Source organism: Barbus barbus, assembly GCF_936440315.1.
Source record: "Barbus barbus genome assembly, chromosome: 47".
Taxonomy (NCBI): Eukaryota; Metazoa; Chordata; class Actinopteri; order Cypriniformes; family Cyprinidae; genus Barbus; species Barbus barbus.
The window spans coordinates 14,437,725-14,456,962 of NC_136725.1; the positions used below are offsets into that span (position 1 = coordinate 14,437,725).

Sequence of the window (19,238 nt, forward strand, 5' to 3'; positions counted from 1 at the left end):
AGCACACAATTCCCTAGAATATCATTATATGCTTAAACATTAAGATTTGTACTCATAGAAATTACTAAAGTAGTCAAACCTGTTCATTAGAAGGGGGTGACCCAATACTTTTGGCAATATAATGTATGTATATATGTGTGTGTGTGTATATATATATATTATATAGTTTGCAAAACCCTTTTTTTTTTTACTTGTCTGGCTTAGTAAGTTACATGAACATGGCTAAGCAAAACTACAATATTTTCCGGTTAAATATGCACCTCATATTTTGTAATGTACTGTTGCGCAAATTACATCAGTATAAAAATAAATCAACACCAAACCATTAAGAATTATATTTGATTACTATCAGCATGATCATTCATTTATACCACATCAAGGTTTATTTCATGAAGCGAGTGTTCACATACATATTTTCAATATAGTGTTCATGCATTAGGACAACAATCACTTCATTATGAATTCACTTGATATCACGCACTTTAACACAGTAAATATATTCATGGCACCAAAATAAATTATAATAAGCATATTGCTTACACAAACATAAACTGCACATTTTTATACAAAATGTAAAACAACTAATAGTACATGACAAAAGTTAAATCTATTGCTCAGCGTTTGGTCTTCATCGTTTGATTTGATTGGGCCACTATGCTTTTCTATTCCTTTGTAATGCATTCTATGAACATATGGCTTCTTTTCATACGTCATGTTAAATATGCACTTTTATATATAGTGTATTCATTATAATGAATTTCATAGAATACATTAAGCCATTATACAATCAACTTGGCACTTCTGAAACATGAGGTGCTTTGTTAGCGGATCTAAAATTTTGCCAGCAAAGAGAAATATTGGCCTTTCCTGCACTGTTCAGAACACAGTTTGACACACTGAGCTACACATACACAACATTTTCACACTGCAGTGTAGCAACAACAAAACATTTGCTTTACTATTCAGCAACACTTACATAACAAATAAATACCAAGAGCAGCAATCAAAACAACTTTGTATTCCATCAATGTAGACTCAGTACATTTGTTCTGAGCAGAGACAGCGAGTAACATCTAGAAGTGTAGAGGACAGATTCACGGCTGATTGAGAGACAAAATGAATAAACGAGGAAGGAAGCAAGACTAATGTTTGGAGTCTCGGGGATAAAACTCAACCAGAGTGCTCTGAGGAATCCTCTTCAGCATCTCCTTGGGGAAGATTCTCAACAACTGCCAGCCAATGTCCAGTGTTTCAAACACAGTTCGGTTCTCATATGCACCTGTGGCATAAAACATGTTAGGCTCATTCAGAAGATATAGAATAGTGCAGCCTGTTGCCGTTCACACAATTATATATATTACTACATATTAGTTGCAAAACACTAAAACTAATATATCAAAGAAATAATACACAAATAAGAAAGTAGCATTAAATAAGAAAGTTAAATACACTCTGTTTACCGGACGAGAGCCGCGTGGCACAACAAAATACTATAGAACCCATAATAATCAGTGATGCTGTCTACACACTGAATGCGACGCGAGTCACGACACGACAAATCCCCAACAGTAAACTGCCTCGTCCTATTCATGACTTACTGACACAAAGTTCAAATGTCCTATAGAGAATGTGAAGCTGACGTCAAACCGTGTTGAGTTCTGGGAAACTGCTTTGTTTATCAGCCATAGTTAGAGGATGGCACTGCCTCTCCGCTTTTTGAGTTCAGGGCAGTATTTGGATTTTCTGTTGTGATTGTGAAAAATGTCACCATTGTATGTCATTATGCATTGAAAATAGCAAAAGTAACTCGTACTGGTACTCGTTCTGAGAGAAAACTGGACAGTGCAGTATGTTTTTTCGCCTTTACTCGGTGTAAAAAAAAAACCCCAAGGGAAGCAGGTCGCGGAGATGATGAGAAGACGCCGGATAGTAAATCTATCAATAATGTCACCGATTAACCCACTGCCTGTAACTCAAAAGGAATCACATTGCTGCGTTTTTGAAAGTTTTTATTTTGTTTGGTTTAATAATTAACATCACTTTTGCGAGTATGATTCTCACTCGGCATGTGAATTAGCGAACTTGAACAGGAACATAAGGCTTAATACAAATGTTTCTTAAGGTACCAAGATAGTGATAAGACAAAATAGTAAAGCATACTATGTGCAGATACAGTCCCCTCCATAAGTATTGGAACAGTAAAGACAAAATTGCTCTGTTGGCTGTGGAGTCAAGACATTTGCAAATATGATAAAGATGAGTATTAGACAAAACTACAGAATGTCACATTTTATTATTAGCCGTTTCAACACATACATGTTTTACCAAATAAAAAGAACAGCACTTTTAGAGTTCATCCCACTCATTGATGTGAGCATAAGTATTGGGACAGTTGAACATAAGGCAGATATAAAAGATTAAAAGCTATTATTTAGTTGCAGATCCCTTGCGCACAATCACAGCAGTGAGTCTGTGACCCATAGACATCACCAGACGCTTGGTCTCATCCTTTGAAATACTTTTCCCAGCCTTTAATGCAGCCATTTCCAATTGTTGCTTGTTTTGGGGAGTTTCTGCCTTTACTCTCCTCTTCAGCTGGTGAAATTCATGTTCAATCAGATTTTACTGACTTGGGTAATCGAAGACTTTCCATTTCTTTGCCCTTATAAATTCCTTGACTGAACCGGCAGGGTGTTTTGGGTCATTGTCCTGATGCAATATGAAGCATTTTCCAATGAATCTGGTGGCATTTTCTTGAATATTGGTAGGCAAGATGGTTTTGTACCCTTCCAAATTCATTCTGCTACTGTCATCATACATTAAGTCATCAGTAAAGTTGACAGGGCCTGTTCCAGAGACAGCCATATATGCCCATGCCATGACACCACCTCCACCATGCTTTACAGATGAGGCTGTATGCTTGGGATCATTTTTGATTTCCAATCACTTAGATAAAGGTTCATCTTTGTCTCATCGGTCCATAAACACAGTTCCAAAACTCTTCTGGCTTTTTTACAAACTCTAATCTTGCCTTTCTATTTTTGGTGCTGGTCAGAGGTTTGCATCTTGCTGTGTAGCATCTGTAATTCTGTGTCAAAGTCTCCTGAGGACAGTAGATTGTCAGAGCATCACCACAGCTTTCTGGAAGTTGTTGGTGATTTTACAGACACGTCTTTTAGGGTTCATTTTTACAGCTTTTATGATTTGTCTGTCATCAACTACTGTTGTTTTCTCAGCCGATCAGGTAATTGTTGGTTGCTGGTGTCGCTGGTGGTTTCCACACTCTTGATTTCTCCATGCCCTTTGTTTTTGCTAGAGCTCTAACTGACTTCCTCTTTTCTTTTAGCATCCAAATCTTCATCCTGGTTTGTGTCATCATCGAATGCAGGATTCAGAATGCAGAAGTAATGGATATAACTGATATGACACATTCCCTGCTTTTAATATCTGAAGAATTAATGCAACAGGACACAGCTGATCACTTAGAAAGACCTGTGAGGCAACTGTTCCAATACTTATGCTCACATCAGATAGAGGGATGAAACTCTTAGCTGGAAAAACATCTATGTGTTGAATCACCCAATAATAAAATGTGACATTCTGTAGTGTTATCTCATATTCTTCTTTTAATCATATTTGTAAATGTCTTGACTCAACAGCCAACAGAGCAATTTTGTCTTTACTGTTCCAATACTTTTGGAGGGCACTGTACACATAAACCCAAACTGTGAACGCAACGGATTTTCCTCTCATGCACCGAGAATGATCTCAAACTTGATTTTTACCACTATATTGATATTGTACTCTGCTTTTGCACTGTCTGCAAAAAGTGAGATGTCACGCCAAGGCAAAAGGCAGGAACTTCCACATTATATAGGGTGCTGATCACCATTTACAGAATCATTATAGTAACATCTGTATAAAATCTAGTGATCATTGGCTAGGCTATAACATCTAATGTGATTCAATATTTTTGATGTTATACTATTGATTATTATTATACTATTTGTTTATACTATTTTGATTATTGTTGTACTATTTAATTCTATACTGATGTTATACTGCCTTGGTTTCTCCGGGGCTTTGTCCCAAAATGATCAATAACTCATTTTCAACCAAAAATGAAGTTGTGGTGTTTTGTCTTTGCACGGCAGCACTGCTGTCACTATAGATGGGCGTGGTTTCAACTCAGCTTCACCCACATCCCGCTTTTTGCCCATTTTCGATTATCTGGGAGTGACGCGCGGAGACGCAATGCCAAAATGGTGACAGTCGGCTCCACCCACTTTAAGCTTCAAAAATGCTTTTCAGAAACCTACGAGTGACACTGACACGATCACTGACACTACGTACATGTTTTTTTTACAGTCTATAGGCATAGGACAGTCACGCAGCTGTCACGGCGACCATCACAGCCCTACATATTAGATATGATCCTCATGCCATCAAAGATGGAGGTGATTTGTTTCTTGGAGAAATTTAACATTATCACTGCTCACCAATGCAGTGAATGGGTGCCATCAGAATGAGAGTCCAAACAGCTGATAAAAACAACAAGAAATCCACACGACTCTAGTTCATCAATGTCTTTGTTTCTTAAAAACACACAGCTTTCCACTACACAAGACAATTGATGGAGTGGGCTCATGTGGATTACTTGTAGATTGTGATGTTTTAATCTGCCGTTTGGACTCTCATTCTGACGGCAACTAATCACTGCAGAGGATCTGATGGTGAACAAAAGATGTAATGCAAAATTTCTCAAAATCTGTTCCCATGAAGAAGAAAAAAAAAAAAAAAAAAAAAAAAAAAAAAAAAAAAACTCACCTACATCTTGGATTGCCTTTTAAAAAAAATTTCCTTTTCCTATCCATATTTTCCTAAACATCCTTGCAAGCCAAACTTGAATAATTAGAGCAAAAAAAAGCATTTTTCAATACATTCAATGCACTCCTAAGGTGCTATTTACACTGAGGTGAACATATGCTGCTAAAGCTCACTAAAGTTTTTGTTTCTTTGTGCGGTGCTGAAAACCAGTTGGCAAATATAAGTTATAAACCACTGAGGTACTTACACCTCGAAAACAGGAGACAAAGAATTAGAATTAACTGAAGACAGGAAACCCAAGCATTTTGAAAAATGTTTAGAAGTACATCCTTCATCGTTCTAGTATATTTTTTTCTTTTTAAACTGATATTACACAGCGTTTCGAGAAAATGTTTTGCGCTTGGTTGAGGACAGCAGAATTTTTTGTGTGAAAGGGCCTTAAGACAAGATTTTTTTTTTTTGTAACACTCCACAGGTGCTCTCCTGTTGCTACTTACCCTGGGAAATAAAATTCTTCTCAAATTTCTGTAAGAACTCCAGGTACAACAAGTCATCTGGTGTCAGTGCTTCTTCGCCAACCACGGCCTTCATTGCCTGCACATCTTTCCCGATGGCATAGCAAGCATACTGCAAAAGATGAGAAATAATTCAAATCAAATTTAAATCCCCATACATAATGTGCTCAAAACATCAGATGAATAAAATAAACTAATATTTACAGGAGGGGGGGAAAAACTGCAATGCAATTGTTTGTGAAAGAGACTCAATTGTTTTAGTGACCACTGAGCTGCTGTTCTTTATTCATTTCTTGAGAGTTTACACTACAGTTTAAAGGTTTGGGGGTAGCAAGTTTTTTCTTTTTTTTTTTACTTTTTAATGTGATTTTTTTCAACAAGGATACAATACATAGATCAAAGGTGACGAATATAAACAAAAAACAAAATATTTATATTTCAAATAAATGCTGTTCTTTTGAACTTTCTATCCATCAAAGAATCCTGGGAAACTTTATCCTTTTTCCACAAAATTAAACCAGCACAACTGTTTTATACTACATATTAGAATGATTTCTGAAGGATCACATGACTCTGAAGCCAAGAGTAATGCTGAAAATTCAGCGTTACACCACAGGAATAAAGTACATTTTTAAATATTTTCAAAATATAAAACAATTTTAAATCATAATTAAATATTAATACAATTGTAAATAAATATTCTATTTTAATTTTAACTGTCAGAATATTAACATTGTATAATAATTTGATCAAATAAATGCCGCCTTAATGAGCATGAGAGACTTCTTTCAAAAACACTTTATTATGGTATGTCATATTAGATTTGCTAATTATATGCAAAAATATTGTCATTCATTTTGTTTCATGCAGTGTGTAACACAGATCTAAGTAAATGAAAACATTCTGCAAAGTTTTAAATCTGAAAGTGCACCGTGTATAAAGTTAGTGGGCCTCATTCATGAAACACTCATAAATATAGGAGTAAATTCTGAATAATTTGCGCGTAAAACAGACCTTCCGGAAAACTCACCTCCAGATTCACAAACGCTTCGTAAACATCCGATTTGATAATTAAACGTGTATGTTAATAAATTCCAATCATTCGTAAATAGGGCGCTCGTGCACGCTCATTCACAATTAGCATAATCCCCGGCTATGACTACAGCTACGGAAATTTCGTGTCCAGGAATGCAGTGGAATATTCTTGTCTACTTTCTCAGGTTTGGCTCCAGTATATTGCAAAAAAGACTAATAGGCCATATGGTTAACAATAAATATTCAATAACATGCGTCCACCAAAGCGTTTTTAGCCACCTGAAAAATGACAGGTGCTCTTCTGAAAACGGCCAGTTGGTGGTGCTTGAAAATGCTTTGGTGGCACAGCGTTTTTCCCCATAGACTGTAAAAAAAAAAAAAAAAAAAAAAAGAAGTCTTTCCAGCTGTCGATTTGGTTGCTATGGCAGTAACGTATTACTAGTATCTCATTAATTAATATTAACACATTCAAATTTTTAGATTAATCGCATGTGTTAACGCGTTAACGTTGACAGCCCTAATTTATAAATTTAAAGGGGTCATCAGATGCCCATTTTCCACAAGTGAATATGATTTTTTAGGGTCTTAATGAAAAGTCTGTAACATAGTTTGGTTAAGATTTCTCAGTGGTAGTGTAAAACACTGTTTTTACCCTGTCAAAAACAGCTCTGTCTACAGCAAGCTGTTTTATTACATGTCACTTTAAATGCAAATTAGCTCTGCTCACCCCACCCCTCTCTTCCGAGCTGCTCTCTAAGAGACGGTAAATTTTAGCCGCATTCATTGTGAAACTTGCTAATTAGCACATTATTAGGAAAGAAAAAAAAAAAAACTTACACTCACTTCTTCTAGAGCTGGATAACAAATGATTTGTGCGAAGATAGGCGTATTTAGGTAAATCAGGGGCGCATTCCATTCAGAAACAAATGTAATCCACTGCGTCTTCAGTGGCTCAGATGTCAGGAGTAAAGGACGACTGCCATGTTCATTATGATGATGACAGCTCACTCAGGGCGGGTCTAAGGTAAGACACCAGTTCAGTCTGTGCTGAAACGCTACAGTCAATCAACTATCGTGGGAGGGCCTGGGTCTGGTGACGTCACACAGACAGGCATCTGAGATCGGCTCGATTTGAGAAAGGGGAAATGATTTAATGAGATTAAAAGAAACACTGGTTGCATCTTTATCATTATAGGGTGGTTGTGTACACACACTGCCAACACAGATTTCAGTTCAAACAGCTTGTAAAAGTGCATGTTGCATCCGATGACCCCTTTAAGTTCTGAGTAATATTAATTAACTTCATGTACTTACTATATTGGTTAGGGTTACGATTAGGATTAGGGATTGTTTTAGGGTTACTTGCAGTTACTTGTAATTATTATGGGTGCTCCGATCAGGATTTTTGAGGTAGATCGTCGATCACAGAAAACAGTAGTATCTGTCGATATGATCACAGATACCGATCTTTTTAAAGCCTTCTTTTTTTATCATGTACAATTATTTATAGTTATACTCAAAGTCAGGATTTTTAGACATTTATTCAGGGCCTGAATTTCATTTTTGAAAATGGAGGGGAATTGCCCTCTTAGGTGACTCTTGTGAGGGGGATTTTTTTTTTAATTTGAGGGGTGGAGGGGGGCATTTTTAGACATTTTTCAAAAAATATATTTATCTCTCCTAAACGTTTGATCATGCAGTGCATTTTGTTTTTACAATCGTGCAATTGTTGCACAATAGCCTACACACAGCACAAGCCTGATTTCATGAGGCGGACTTTTACGCCAGGTTCACACATACTCCATTTGCAGTGCTTTGTACTTTCACACCAAGTCCGCTACTGATCCGTGGCTGTTTACCACCAACACAACATTTATCCAATATTTTAATTTCAAATTCAAACATTGTTTCTGAAAATCCTTTTCAGCATTGTGATTCTTTTTTTTCACAGTACAGTTATACAATCTTTCATAGATGTGTTTAAACGTAATAAATATAAGCAACACATTATTCAGTGCTTTTTACTTTTGCATTTACTACTAGATTTAGCCTATATATTAAGTTGCTCAAGCAAGTGGCAAAACATTTAAACTACCTTTCTTACGTTATCACATTCTAAATTAAAAACTTACCATTGACAGAAACAATCAGCTCTGCTGCCTTTTGTTAAGCATTTAATTCTTTATTACAAGCAATCCTGTGGTTCATAAAGAACTTTGTTTTACTACCTCCAAGAGTGCCATCTATTATTGCTCTGTTTAACTAAAAGTACTCTTTTACTTTAAACCTAGCCAGAAAGCCATATGTGTTGACTGTGAAACACAGTAGACTTTAATTATATGCATTTATGGAGTAAATACTACATTTTCATGTTCATATTTACAGCAAACAATCCACCGTCACTTTAATTCAAACTCACTTAAACTCGGTACGGAAACAATCGCTGCACTGCTGCAGACACACCGCTCATGGAATGCTCTGCCGGACTGCAACCGTGTGCAGTGTCAACGCTCTGATCCATTAACACGAGCGTGGAAAAAATACACACCACACACACTGCAAATGGAGTTTATGTGAACTTGGCGTTGTGTGTGTGCGCTTCAAGTCTCCAAGAGATAGCACGAGTGCTGAATGGTTAAGCATTGGCAAGAATGAAAAGGAATTGAAACATCTCACAAAAGGTTTTCAAATTATTTTATAATACGGCTGCACGATATTGGAAAAAAATCATATTGCCATATTTTGTATTTCTGAGATACATATTATGATATTAAAAAATAAATAAAAATAAAAAACACCAGATGACTTCAAAAGCTCTATCTGAATAAAAAAAAAGAAAAAAACAAAAAAAACAATGACTGGGGTGATTTAGTAGGCAAGTAAATTGGCATAAAAAAATACAATTACAAACATAGATAAATATAATAGAACAAATAATTAAATCTAATAAATCTGTGTTAAAGCTAAAAAAAATAAAAAGTAATACAAAAGTCTGTTTTGTTGTTTGATTAACATTCATGACACAGAAAGCCTTAGGAACAGTGAACCAATATACTGTTATACATCCATTTTCTTAATCAACTGTTTACCTTCACCTAAGCAACTGTGTTTACAAGGACACTTGCAGAAACATGCATTTTGACAGTTTTGCACGTGTGTGTCATTAGGAACAAATAGACGCTGAAGTGAATGGAATTCGGTGTTCACGTGCATCTGCATGGCTCTCACCATGTCTACACTGGATGCGAGTGGCGCAACAAAATACAACAGAACCCATTATAATCAGTGATGCGGTCTACACTGGATGTAGCGTGACATGGTAAATCCCTGAGAGTAAATCCCTCATTCTTTTTATGATGTACTGACACAAAGTTCAAAGGATTTGCAACGATCGCTTTGTCGCATCCAGTGTAGACAGCGCGGGGCGGCGTGACACAACAGCTGTCGTGAAAACGATCAGTATAAATATAAATGATCAGTAGGCCTATATCGTGCAGCCCTACTTTATAAGCTATTTAATGTACAATTCATATTTCTTCCTCACCTCACCAGCATTATAATTTTTTTTTTTTTACCCGCGCCGTACAGAGACTGAAATGGTGCCACTGCATTTCATGCCAAACCTCTCACGGCAGGTGTGTCATCAGCTTGAGATCGGTTAATGAGATCGGTCTTTATAGAGACTGCCGATCAAACATCCAAAAGCGATTATTGGCCGATAGTGATTGGTAGCCAATCAATCGGACCACTAGAAATTATGCATAATTTATTGCTATTATAACAGTAAGTACATGTAACGTGTAACACCTTAAGGACACCTTAAAATAAAGTTTTACCAAAAATTTAAATATCTTTAGACATAATTAGCAAATCTAAAATGATGTAAAATTCCATACTTACCAGCTGATTAGAGACATCTGAGTGGTCTTTGCGTGTCATTCCTTCACCAATGGCTGACTTCATCAATCGAGACAAAGAAGGTAGTACATTGATGGGAGGAAAGATCTGTATAGAAATATCAACAGTTGCTATTAAACAGCACAAAGGATTCAATCAAGTACTAAATAACTAATATTCAGACTGTGAGCTTGTTTCCACTCACCTGTCTGTTATGAAGCTGCCTGTCCACATAAATTTGACCCTCGGTGATGTAGCCGGTTAAATCGGGAATAGGATGGGTAATATCTGTGGACAGGAAATGAAATTAAGCAAGTAAACCATTTATGATGATTAAAGTATTAAAAGAAGAGTAGGAACAAGTAGGTTTACTAACCATCATTGGGCATAGTGAGGATTGGGATTTGGGTGATGGAGCCATTGCGTCCCTCCACACGTCCGGCCCTCTCGTATATTGTTGCCAGATCAGTGTACATGTAACCTGGGAATCCACGTCGACCAGGAACCTCTTCTCTAGCTGCTGAGACCTTTAAGATGATAGGGTTTAAAGCACAGTCACAAGTAGCATGTTTAGCCTTGATGCTAATAGCTGTCAGTATAAATTCACTAGGGATGCCAAATTGATTAATCGCAATCAAAATAAAAGTTAACGTAATGTGTGTGTTGTATATATTTATATGCATAAATATCTACGTGTGTGTGTATTTATATAAGAAATATATTATGTATATTTTAGTGCTGTCAAACAATTAATTGCGATTAATCGCATCCAAAATAAAAGTTTGTTTACATAATGTGTGTACTGCGTATATTTATTATGTGTATATAAATAGACACACATGCAAGAAAAAGGTTACGTTAATATATATTAAATATTTTTATATATGATATCACCTATATGAATATAAATATGTAAATACATGTAGATATTTTCAAAATATATGCTGTATGTATTTGTCTTTATATACACAATACATACACGTGACCCTGGACCACAAAACCAGTCATAAGGGTCAGTTTTTTCAAAACACATCATCTGAAAGCTGATAAATAAGCTTAATAAATAATGGAATCTCCGGGGGCAAAAAAAAATCTAAATATTGAGAAAATCACCTTTACATTTGTTCAAATGAAGTTCTTAGCAATGCATATTACTAATCAAAAATTAAGTTTTGATATATTTACGGAAGGAAATTTACTAAATATCTTCATGGAACATGATCTTTACTTAATGTCTTAATGATTTTTGGCATAAAAGAAAAATCTATAATTTTGACCCATACAATGTATTTTTGGCTATTGCTACAAATATACCCCAGTGACTTATTCACATGGGTCACATATTATGTAAACAAAAACTTTTATTTTGGATGCGATTAATCGTTTGACAGCACTATTTATATATTATGAAAATACAAACTTTTATTTTGGATGAGATTAATGGCAATTAATTGATTTGACAGCCCAAAATTAACACATCGTACCTCTCGTAAAGCCTCAGCATAAGAGCTCATGTCAGTTAATATGACCAGCACGTGTTTCTCACACTGGTAAGCCAGAAACTCAGCTGAGGTAAGCGCAAGGCGAGGGGTGATGATGCGTTCAATCCTGCAACAAGAAATCAAACATTTTGGTCCAAGTCACATTAAAATACTTTAAAAAACAAACATATTTTCTGAGTCATTATTTACTCACGTTCACATCATTCCAAACCTGCATAACATTCTGAAGGATTGTACTGGTTGCTCTTCTGTAAAGCATTACATTTTCGTCCACCTGGAATCATTTAGACTACGGATGTTTTTATGGTGCTTTCATGCATATTTGAAACCCAAAAGGCTATATGTGTTTGGAATGACATGAGGGTAAGTAAATTATGACATTATTTAATTTTTGGGTGAACTATGCCTTAAACTTTGAAGAGTATTTGAGAGGATACTGACGTGGGATCATTGGCCAAATTTAAAAAGAGGCACACATTGTCCATGGACCCGTTCTCTTCGAAATCAGACTTAAAAAACCTTGCAGTCTCCATGTTGACCTAAAGACACAAGTAACTTCATGAAGATTTCCCATTGGTATGGATGTAGACATATGTAATCAGAAGTGCTCCTCACCCCCATGGCAGCAAACACAATGGCAAAGTTCTCCTCGCTGTAATCCATCACATCTTTGGACTTCTTCACCAATCCCGCCTGACGACAAATCTGTGCAGCAATCTGAAAAACAGTTACATTACAGTGAGAGAAAAAAAAACAGGTTCAAGGTTCAATTGTTAGGTAATTAGACTTGAATTAAAATGGGCATTTTGGGTATATTCCACGATATTGCTAATTATATTGTTAATTATCATTAACATCAAGATGGAGCCGCAAATGGCAGCCATGACGGTGAGCTTTGCAATTCTTCTTGTCTTTCTTCTGTAAGTTTTACCAGAGACAAACTCCTTATCATTAAGCAACACATCCCAGACAATATTTTTCCAGGTTTTTGATTATTCAGACTTTTTGTTGGACATTCTAGTCGGAGGTACAGCAGTGCTGTTCAAACGTGCATACAGATGCAGAACAGGCAAGTACTGGTTAAGATCCGCACGCACAGCTTTCGAACCACGCTCCCAAGCATTCATCTTGAGAATGTCCATTCCCTTAACAAAACGGATGAACTTCTCACCCACATCAACAGGGACTTTTCAAACTCTGCTGCACTGTGCTTCACTGAAACCTGGCTGAGTGAAGCCATTCCGGACAGCGCGCTTCATCTGCTGGGCTTCCAGCTGTTCAGAGTGGATTGCATCATAGAGTTAATGGAGAAAACGAGAGGTGGTGGATTGTGTATCTACATCAAGGAATGTTGGTAACAATGCTGAAAAAGGTATGTCATCCTAACTTAGAGGCAACTCTTCATTGACTGTAAACCTTTCTACTTGCCACAGGAGTTTTCCTCTTTCATTCTCGTGAATGTGTACCTTCCTCCAGACCAACAACTGGGAAAGGTACCAAAGATTCTCTTTTAATCATTCTTGGAGATTTTAACAAAGCAAATCTTTCCCGTGATCTCCCAAAATAGAGACTAGGGGCAGTAATGTATTGGATCACTACAATAAATGAGGCATATCACTCTACTCCACATGCTGCTTTGGGGCTCTCTGATCACTGTTTGGTTCATCTTATACCAGCCTACAGGCAGAAACTGAAATCAGCTAAACCTGTAATGTACTGATTTACAAGTCTGCTTCGACTGCACTAATTGGAGTGCTTTTGAAGTTGCAGCCACCAGACTGGACGAGCTCACAAAGATTGTAACTTTATATATCAGTTTCTGTAAGAATATGTGCATACCAGGGCATTCCTGTCATTCAATAGCGATAAACCAAGGTTTACTGAAAAACTCAAGCAGCTTTGTCAGGTCAAAAAGGATGCTTATAGAAGTGAGGATACAATTTTGGGTCAATGTTTCGAAATTGAGATTTATACATCATCTGAAAGCTGATAAATAAGGTTTCGATTAATGTATGGTTTGTTAGGATAGGACAATATTTGGCCGAGATACAACTATTTGAAAATCTGGAATTTCAGGGGGCAAAAAAAAAAATCAAAATACTGAGAAAATCACCTTTAAAAGTTGTTCAAATTTTTTATATATTTACGGAAGGAAATTTACAAAATATCTTCATGGAACATGATCTTTACTTAATGTCTTAATGATTTTTGGCATAAAAGAAAAATCTATAATTTTGACCCATACAATGTATTTTTGGCTATTGCTACAAATATACCCCAGTGGCTTATTCACATTATTCACACGGGTCACATATTATGTAAACAAAACTTTTATTTTGGAATGCGATTAATCATTTGACAGCACTAATATATAACTTCCTTACAATTAAGATTAAAATAAAACATTTAAAAAACAAACAACAACAGCAGCAGTCTCACCTCATTGTGGGGTAGACCAGCTGCAGAAAAAATGGGAATTTTTTGGCCTCTTGCAATACTGTTCATTCCATCAATGGCAGAGATGCCAGTCTGGATCATTTCCTCAGGATAAATACGACACTGTGGATTAATCGGCTGACCTACAGGAAGCAGGAGGAAATTGGATGGTACACATATCATCAATACTCAAAAAAGCCACTGATGACTATTTGTGAGCGTAATAATTTATGTGGCCTCATTGAAATGTACCATTAATGTCTAAGTAGTCCTCCGCCAGCACTGCAGGTCCTCGATCAATTGGCTTTCCTGAGCCATTGAAGACCCGACCTGTAACAGACTTCTAGTTTAGCATGTACACATGATAAATCATATCACATGGCTTCAGCACGTCTCCTTTTTTCTTCTTACCCAGCATATCCTCAGACACAGGCATGCGCAAAATGTCCCCTGTAAATTCACATGTGGTTTTTTTGGCATCAATACCAGATGTTCCCTCAAACACCTAAAAAATGAAATAATGAGGTTTGATAACAATCAGATTTACACAATGGAGGAAAAAAAAAATAACATAGGTATTTCAAAAGGTCTCATTCCCTGACCTGGACCACAGCTTTGGAACCTGTGACCTCCAGCACTTGTCCGCTCCTCTTGGTGCCATCAGGCAGAGTCAGATGAACAATCTCAGCAAACCTGGGGAACTGAACCACATGTTACTAAACAAGTAGTTAACATTACATCAATAACTTTAGTGTAATCTAGTATTTTCCAAACAAATGAGAAGATTGCCTTCGCTTCTGAATGCATGGTTACAGACAATAGACTATAATGAACATCTCAGTAATGGTACATCTGTACAGCTGTAACTAGATTGCTTATTGAGTAGACATGGCCAAGTTGTCATTACCATTGACATGAAAATATTTTATATTGGTTTTTATTTTATATTTTATACTCAATATGCAAGCAGACAGCTGTGGCGCCACATTCGGATGCATTATGTTTCTAAAACACAATAAAAATCAGACATGTAACAATGGTAATAAATAATATAGAAATCCAATACCTTTACTTGATCCAAAATCACCAGGGGTCCATTAACACCAGCAACGGTTTTATATGCTGTACGTAAAATAAACAATGTCAAAAGAGTGTTTTTGCAGTCTAAATCAAATTACAAACACAACTAAGTTACACAAATTCTACAAAGTTTTTTCTTCTTTTAATTACATGAAAAAAGATCAGTACTCACTGCATTAAGAAAAATAAATATAGTAAAAAATAAAGCACATATCACCTGATAAAATATGACATCATGTTATGGTCAAAGTGTCTTAAAAAAAAAAATAAAGAAAAAGAATGAGGATGACATAATATACAAAAACATAAATCCTAAAAGAAAGAAATAACAGAGATGCTCATAATAATAAAATAAAAGGTCATGATGCTTCCCTAACATTTTATTTATTTATTTGCTCAAGTTTAAGAAATTAGCCTATTTTTTCCCCCTCCATATTTGAGAATTAACCAGTTTAAATATCAAATCTGTTAAAGCTCCTTGCATGCTGTGATGTCATCAGTGTGTGTGCTGATGCTGCCATCTATGGCAAGCCAATTTAACATTATTCCTTAAAACTAATTGTATTTTTTTTACTACTACTTATTTTTATTTCTAGTAAAACAACAACACAATTAGTAACCAGAATTATACTCACTAGCAACTATTATTTAGAATATATATTAATACCAGAGACTGTAGCTATATAAAGACGGAGCACTCATATTACTTATGAATAGGTGATACCATTCGGACCTGAAATTTAAAAAAACGTCCATTTCCCACGAACATTTGAGCGCTGTTGAGCAGCCAATCACAAACGTATTTGTGGAGCGCTTGAACACAATGACCAATCAGCACTGTTCCATTCAGCATTGAATGGTATTGCGGTCAGTACTTCTGACAACGCTATTAACAATAATTTTACGATAAAGGCAGTTGTTGTCAGATTTGATTGGTGATTTCAAACATGAAATTTAATTGTAATATTACATATTTGGAGGTGAACATATTTAGAGAATTTGTTTCCCATTCAAAGATCTGTACTTGTATGACTTAAATAGCTGGCCGAGAGGCGTTTCAAGAAGGCCGTAGAGTGAAATGACTTGGGACTAGGGCTGCACGATATTGGAAAAAACTCACATTGTGATATTTTGTTTTTCTGCGATACATATTGTGATATGAAAAAAAGCTCTATTTGGAAAAAAATAATCAATGATTGGGGTGATTTTGTAGGTGAGTAAATCAGCATAGACAATAAACAAATTACAAGTATAGATAAATATAATAGAACAAAGATACAAATTAAATAAACAGTGCTTTACCTTTTTTCAGGCATGTCTTAACAGTATTCAAGTACAGAAGTTGATTAATCAAATGTAAAATAACACTGCATAGTCTTCACTGTATAAATTGAATCTAATAAATCTGTGTTAACCCTTAAATGCATACCTCGGTTCTTTAGCGAGATATCATTCTCTACCCTCTCCCTCCTTAATTTTTTTTTAAGTTAGACATCAGCTTTCTAAGTATTCCTCAATCTGTGCGTTATAAACAATATAAAAAGACAAAAAAATAGTAAAATATAAAAAAAATGCCTGTTTTTGGATTATTATTATTTTTTTAAGTTTATAGGGTCGCTAGAGACCCGATGTATGTAAATGTGTAAGTATTTTTTTCCCGCGCAACTATATTTACATATGACTCAATGTGCAATTCATATTTTTTTCCTCAAGGTGGCACTGTTTGATACACAATGATGACGTGATATTTCACTCATAATTACCTCAGGCATAAAACAAACCAATATCATCAGCAAAAATTGAATTGGTTTGAATGGCTTTACTGCAGAGCAACTACTGTACTCAATGAAATATAAATGTCACTGCCATGTGGTGCTGGATGTGGTAAATAAGCTGCCAGTGATCAAACTATTGATTTTGAAGTCACTGAAAATGGTAATTTTGCGAAGTTTGAGATCGCGAATATGAGTCAGATGCTGAATGTACTGTGCAAGTGCGCTCTGACGATGACGGCGATGGTAAATTAATCTGCTCAAATTGAACCCTTCTGTGTTTCAAATGGTAATGAAATATGCTTTATTTTATTCTTCTGTAATGGTTCTTAAAATATCAAGAGAGTTTTTTGCTATTGCAGCAGTTTAGGATCCATCCGTGCTGGATATATAGGTCTGGGTCGCTAAAGACCCGAATATGTAAGAGTGATTGTAATAGTGTTTTGTCGTTTGATTAACATTCGTGGCACAGAAAGCCTCGTTAAACTGCTGTGAACCAATATACTGTTACACATCCATTTTCTCTCTCAATTGTTTACCTTCATCTAAGCCAAAATCAACTTCAAGGACACTCGCAGAGACATGCATTTTGACATAATTTCACACAAATAGAAGCGGAAGAGAACGGAATTCAGTGTTCACGTGCATCTGCGTGGCTCTCACCGTGTTTACACCGGACCGAATATAAACGTGACACTCGCGTCTCCCAGAAATCCGGTTTAATTCAACCAGTCAGATGATGACTTCGACATTCCTGAAGTGTTTCCAGAAAAGTGTGCCATGTGCATCAGACGCTTAGCCAACGTTCCGTGGGCGTAACGTCTGAGGCTGAGACTACATCCAGTGTAGACACGGTGTCTGTGTGTGAGCAAAGAACGATCAAATATAATGATCAGTATTTTAAACATTGCACATCCTGCGATGTGACTATCGTGGATGCGCACGTCGCGATATCGATGCTGAAATGATACATCGTGCAGCCCTACTTGGGACTTTGTTTGTACTTCTTTCAATAGTCACTAGTATCTTTAGTTTTACTAGTATCATCTCATTAAATCCCATTTCTTTTCTGCTTCCAGTATTAACAGATATCTACTCCATTGTTGCTGGTAACAAATTTAATATTTTTGTCATTCTTTGGTGGTCTGTGGTTCAGATATTGAGTATTCACTTAAACTATGTACTCCAATTGTTTCTGGTACTTACTTGTAACAACTTTTTAATTGGTAGCAGTACTCCTGTATGTTACTTTATAAGAAATAATAAGTAATGAAAAAGGACTAGTAAGACAATTAGATACTATTTAAAGGACTACTCTAAATGTTAAAACGGCTTGCCATGAAGCCATCACGATGCAGATCGTGTATGTATAAACCTAAAACCTGCATAATGTTTTTTTTTTTTAACGTCATATGTGTTGAAAACCAAACCAATCATTAAACTGATGTTAAGATCATGCAATTAGACGTAAACAATATGCATTTAGAAGGAAAATATTCTCTAGTTTGCAAGCTGAACCTCAATTCACCTGATTTCATATATGGATGACAGATGTAACGTTACAATATCAGAAATGTTACAAATTAAATGCTAAATGTCTGCATCTGAAAATAACATGTTGAGGATGATTAGCAGATGCAGTGTAAATACAGAGCGCGTCATTCATTCGTTGCGACATACATCGCTACGGGGATGGGTTCTGTTTGTACGGGCCCTTCATAGTCAGCATTGGTCACTCACTTAATCTCGGTTGAGACATGTAGTCACGAGTCACGGCGAGGACATTTTCCCGAACGGCGACGTGTTTGCTCCCGGTAACAGCAGATGATATTTCACTCACGGCTCCGCTCACCATTCCTCTAAGAGCCTTCATGATGACTATACTACACAGAAATCACTACTGTAGCTATGTAAGAGTGAGAATACGGTTGCACATGCGCAATAATGCTAACGTGATCTCTCGATTCTCTCCCCTCCCCATTTCAAAAACGACGCAGTGAACGATGACGCCCTCTAGAGGTTTCTGTGTTTGGCACGATCATCTGTGACAGCATCCTATGCTTTATTATATTTCATATTATTAGAATAACAACGTGAGTAAAATATAAGTTGAAATTAAAATTTGCTTGAATGATACCAGCTCTAAATAAACCTTCTGCAAACCCCGGCAATCT

General features: G+C 36.2%; 1 protein-coding gene across 1 annotated transcript; it reads right to left on the bottom strand.

The window, feature by feature from the left end:
* Window positions 1-320: 320 nt before the first annotated feature.
* On the bottom strand, window positions 321-19,062 carry LOC306865727 (V-type proton ATPase subunit B, brain isoform-like). Its single transcript, XM_079410489.1, has 14 exons — window positions 18,805-19,062; window positions 15,279-15,334; window positions 14,815-14,913; window positions 14,624-14,717; window positions 14,465-14,542; window positions 14,216-14,355; window positions 12,392-12,493; window positions 12,218-12,315; window positions 11,759-11,882; window positions 10,651-10,801; window positions 10,480-10,562; window positions 10,278-10,382; window positions 5,325-5,454; window positions 321-1,279 (listed from the first exon to the last, which is right to left on the bottom strand). Exons 1-14 carry the CDS (start codon window positions 18,935-18,937, stop codon window positions 1,143-1,145), a joined length of 1,530 nt encoding a protein of 509 aa, XP_079266615.1. The 5' UTR covers window positions 18,938-19,062; the 3' UTR covers window positions 321-1,142.
* Between the last annotated feature and the right edge of the window lie 176 nt (window positions 19,063-19,238).

Excerpts from the sequence above, each read along its gene's own strand:
- LOC306865727 (XM_079410489.1), bottom strand. The coding sequence starts at position 18,937 with ATGAAGGCTCTTAGAGGAATGGTGAGCGGAGCCGTGAGTGAAATATCA. Across the intron at positions 12,316-12,391 it reads TTGTGTTTGCTGCCATGGGG|GTCAACATGGAGACTGCAAG; the intron begins GTGAGGAGCACT and ends TTGTGTCTTTAG. Across the intron at positions 11,883-12,217 it reads AATTTGGCCAATGATCCCAC|GATTGAACGCATCATCACCC; the intron begins GTCAGTATCCTC and ends TTCTTGTTGCAG.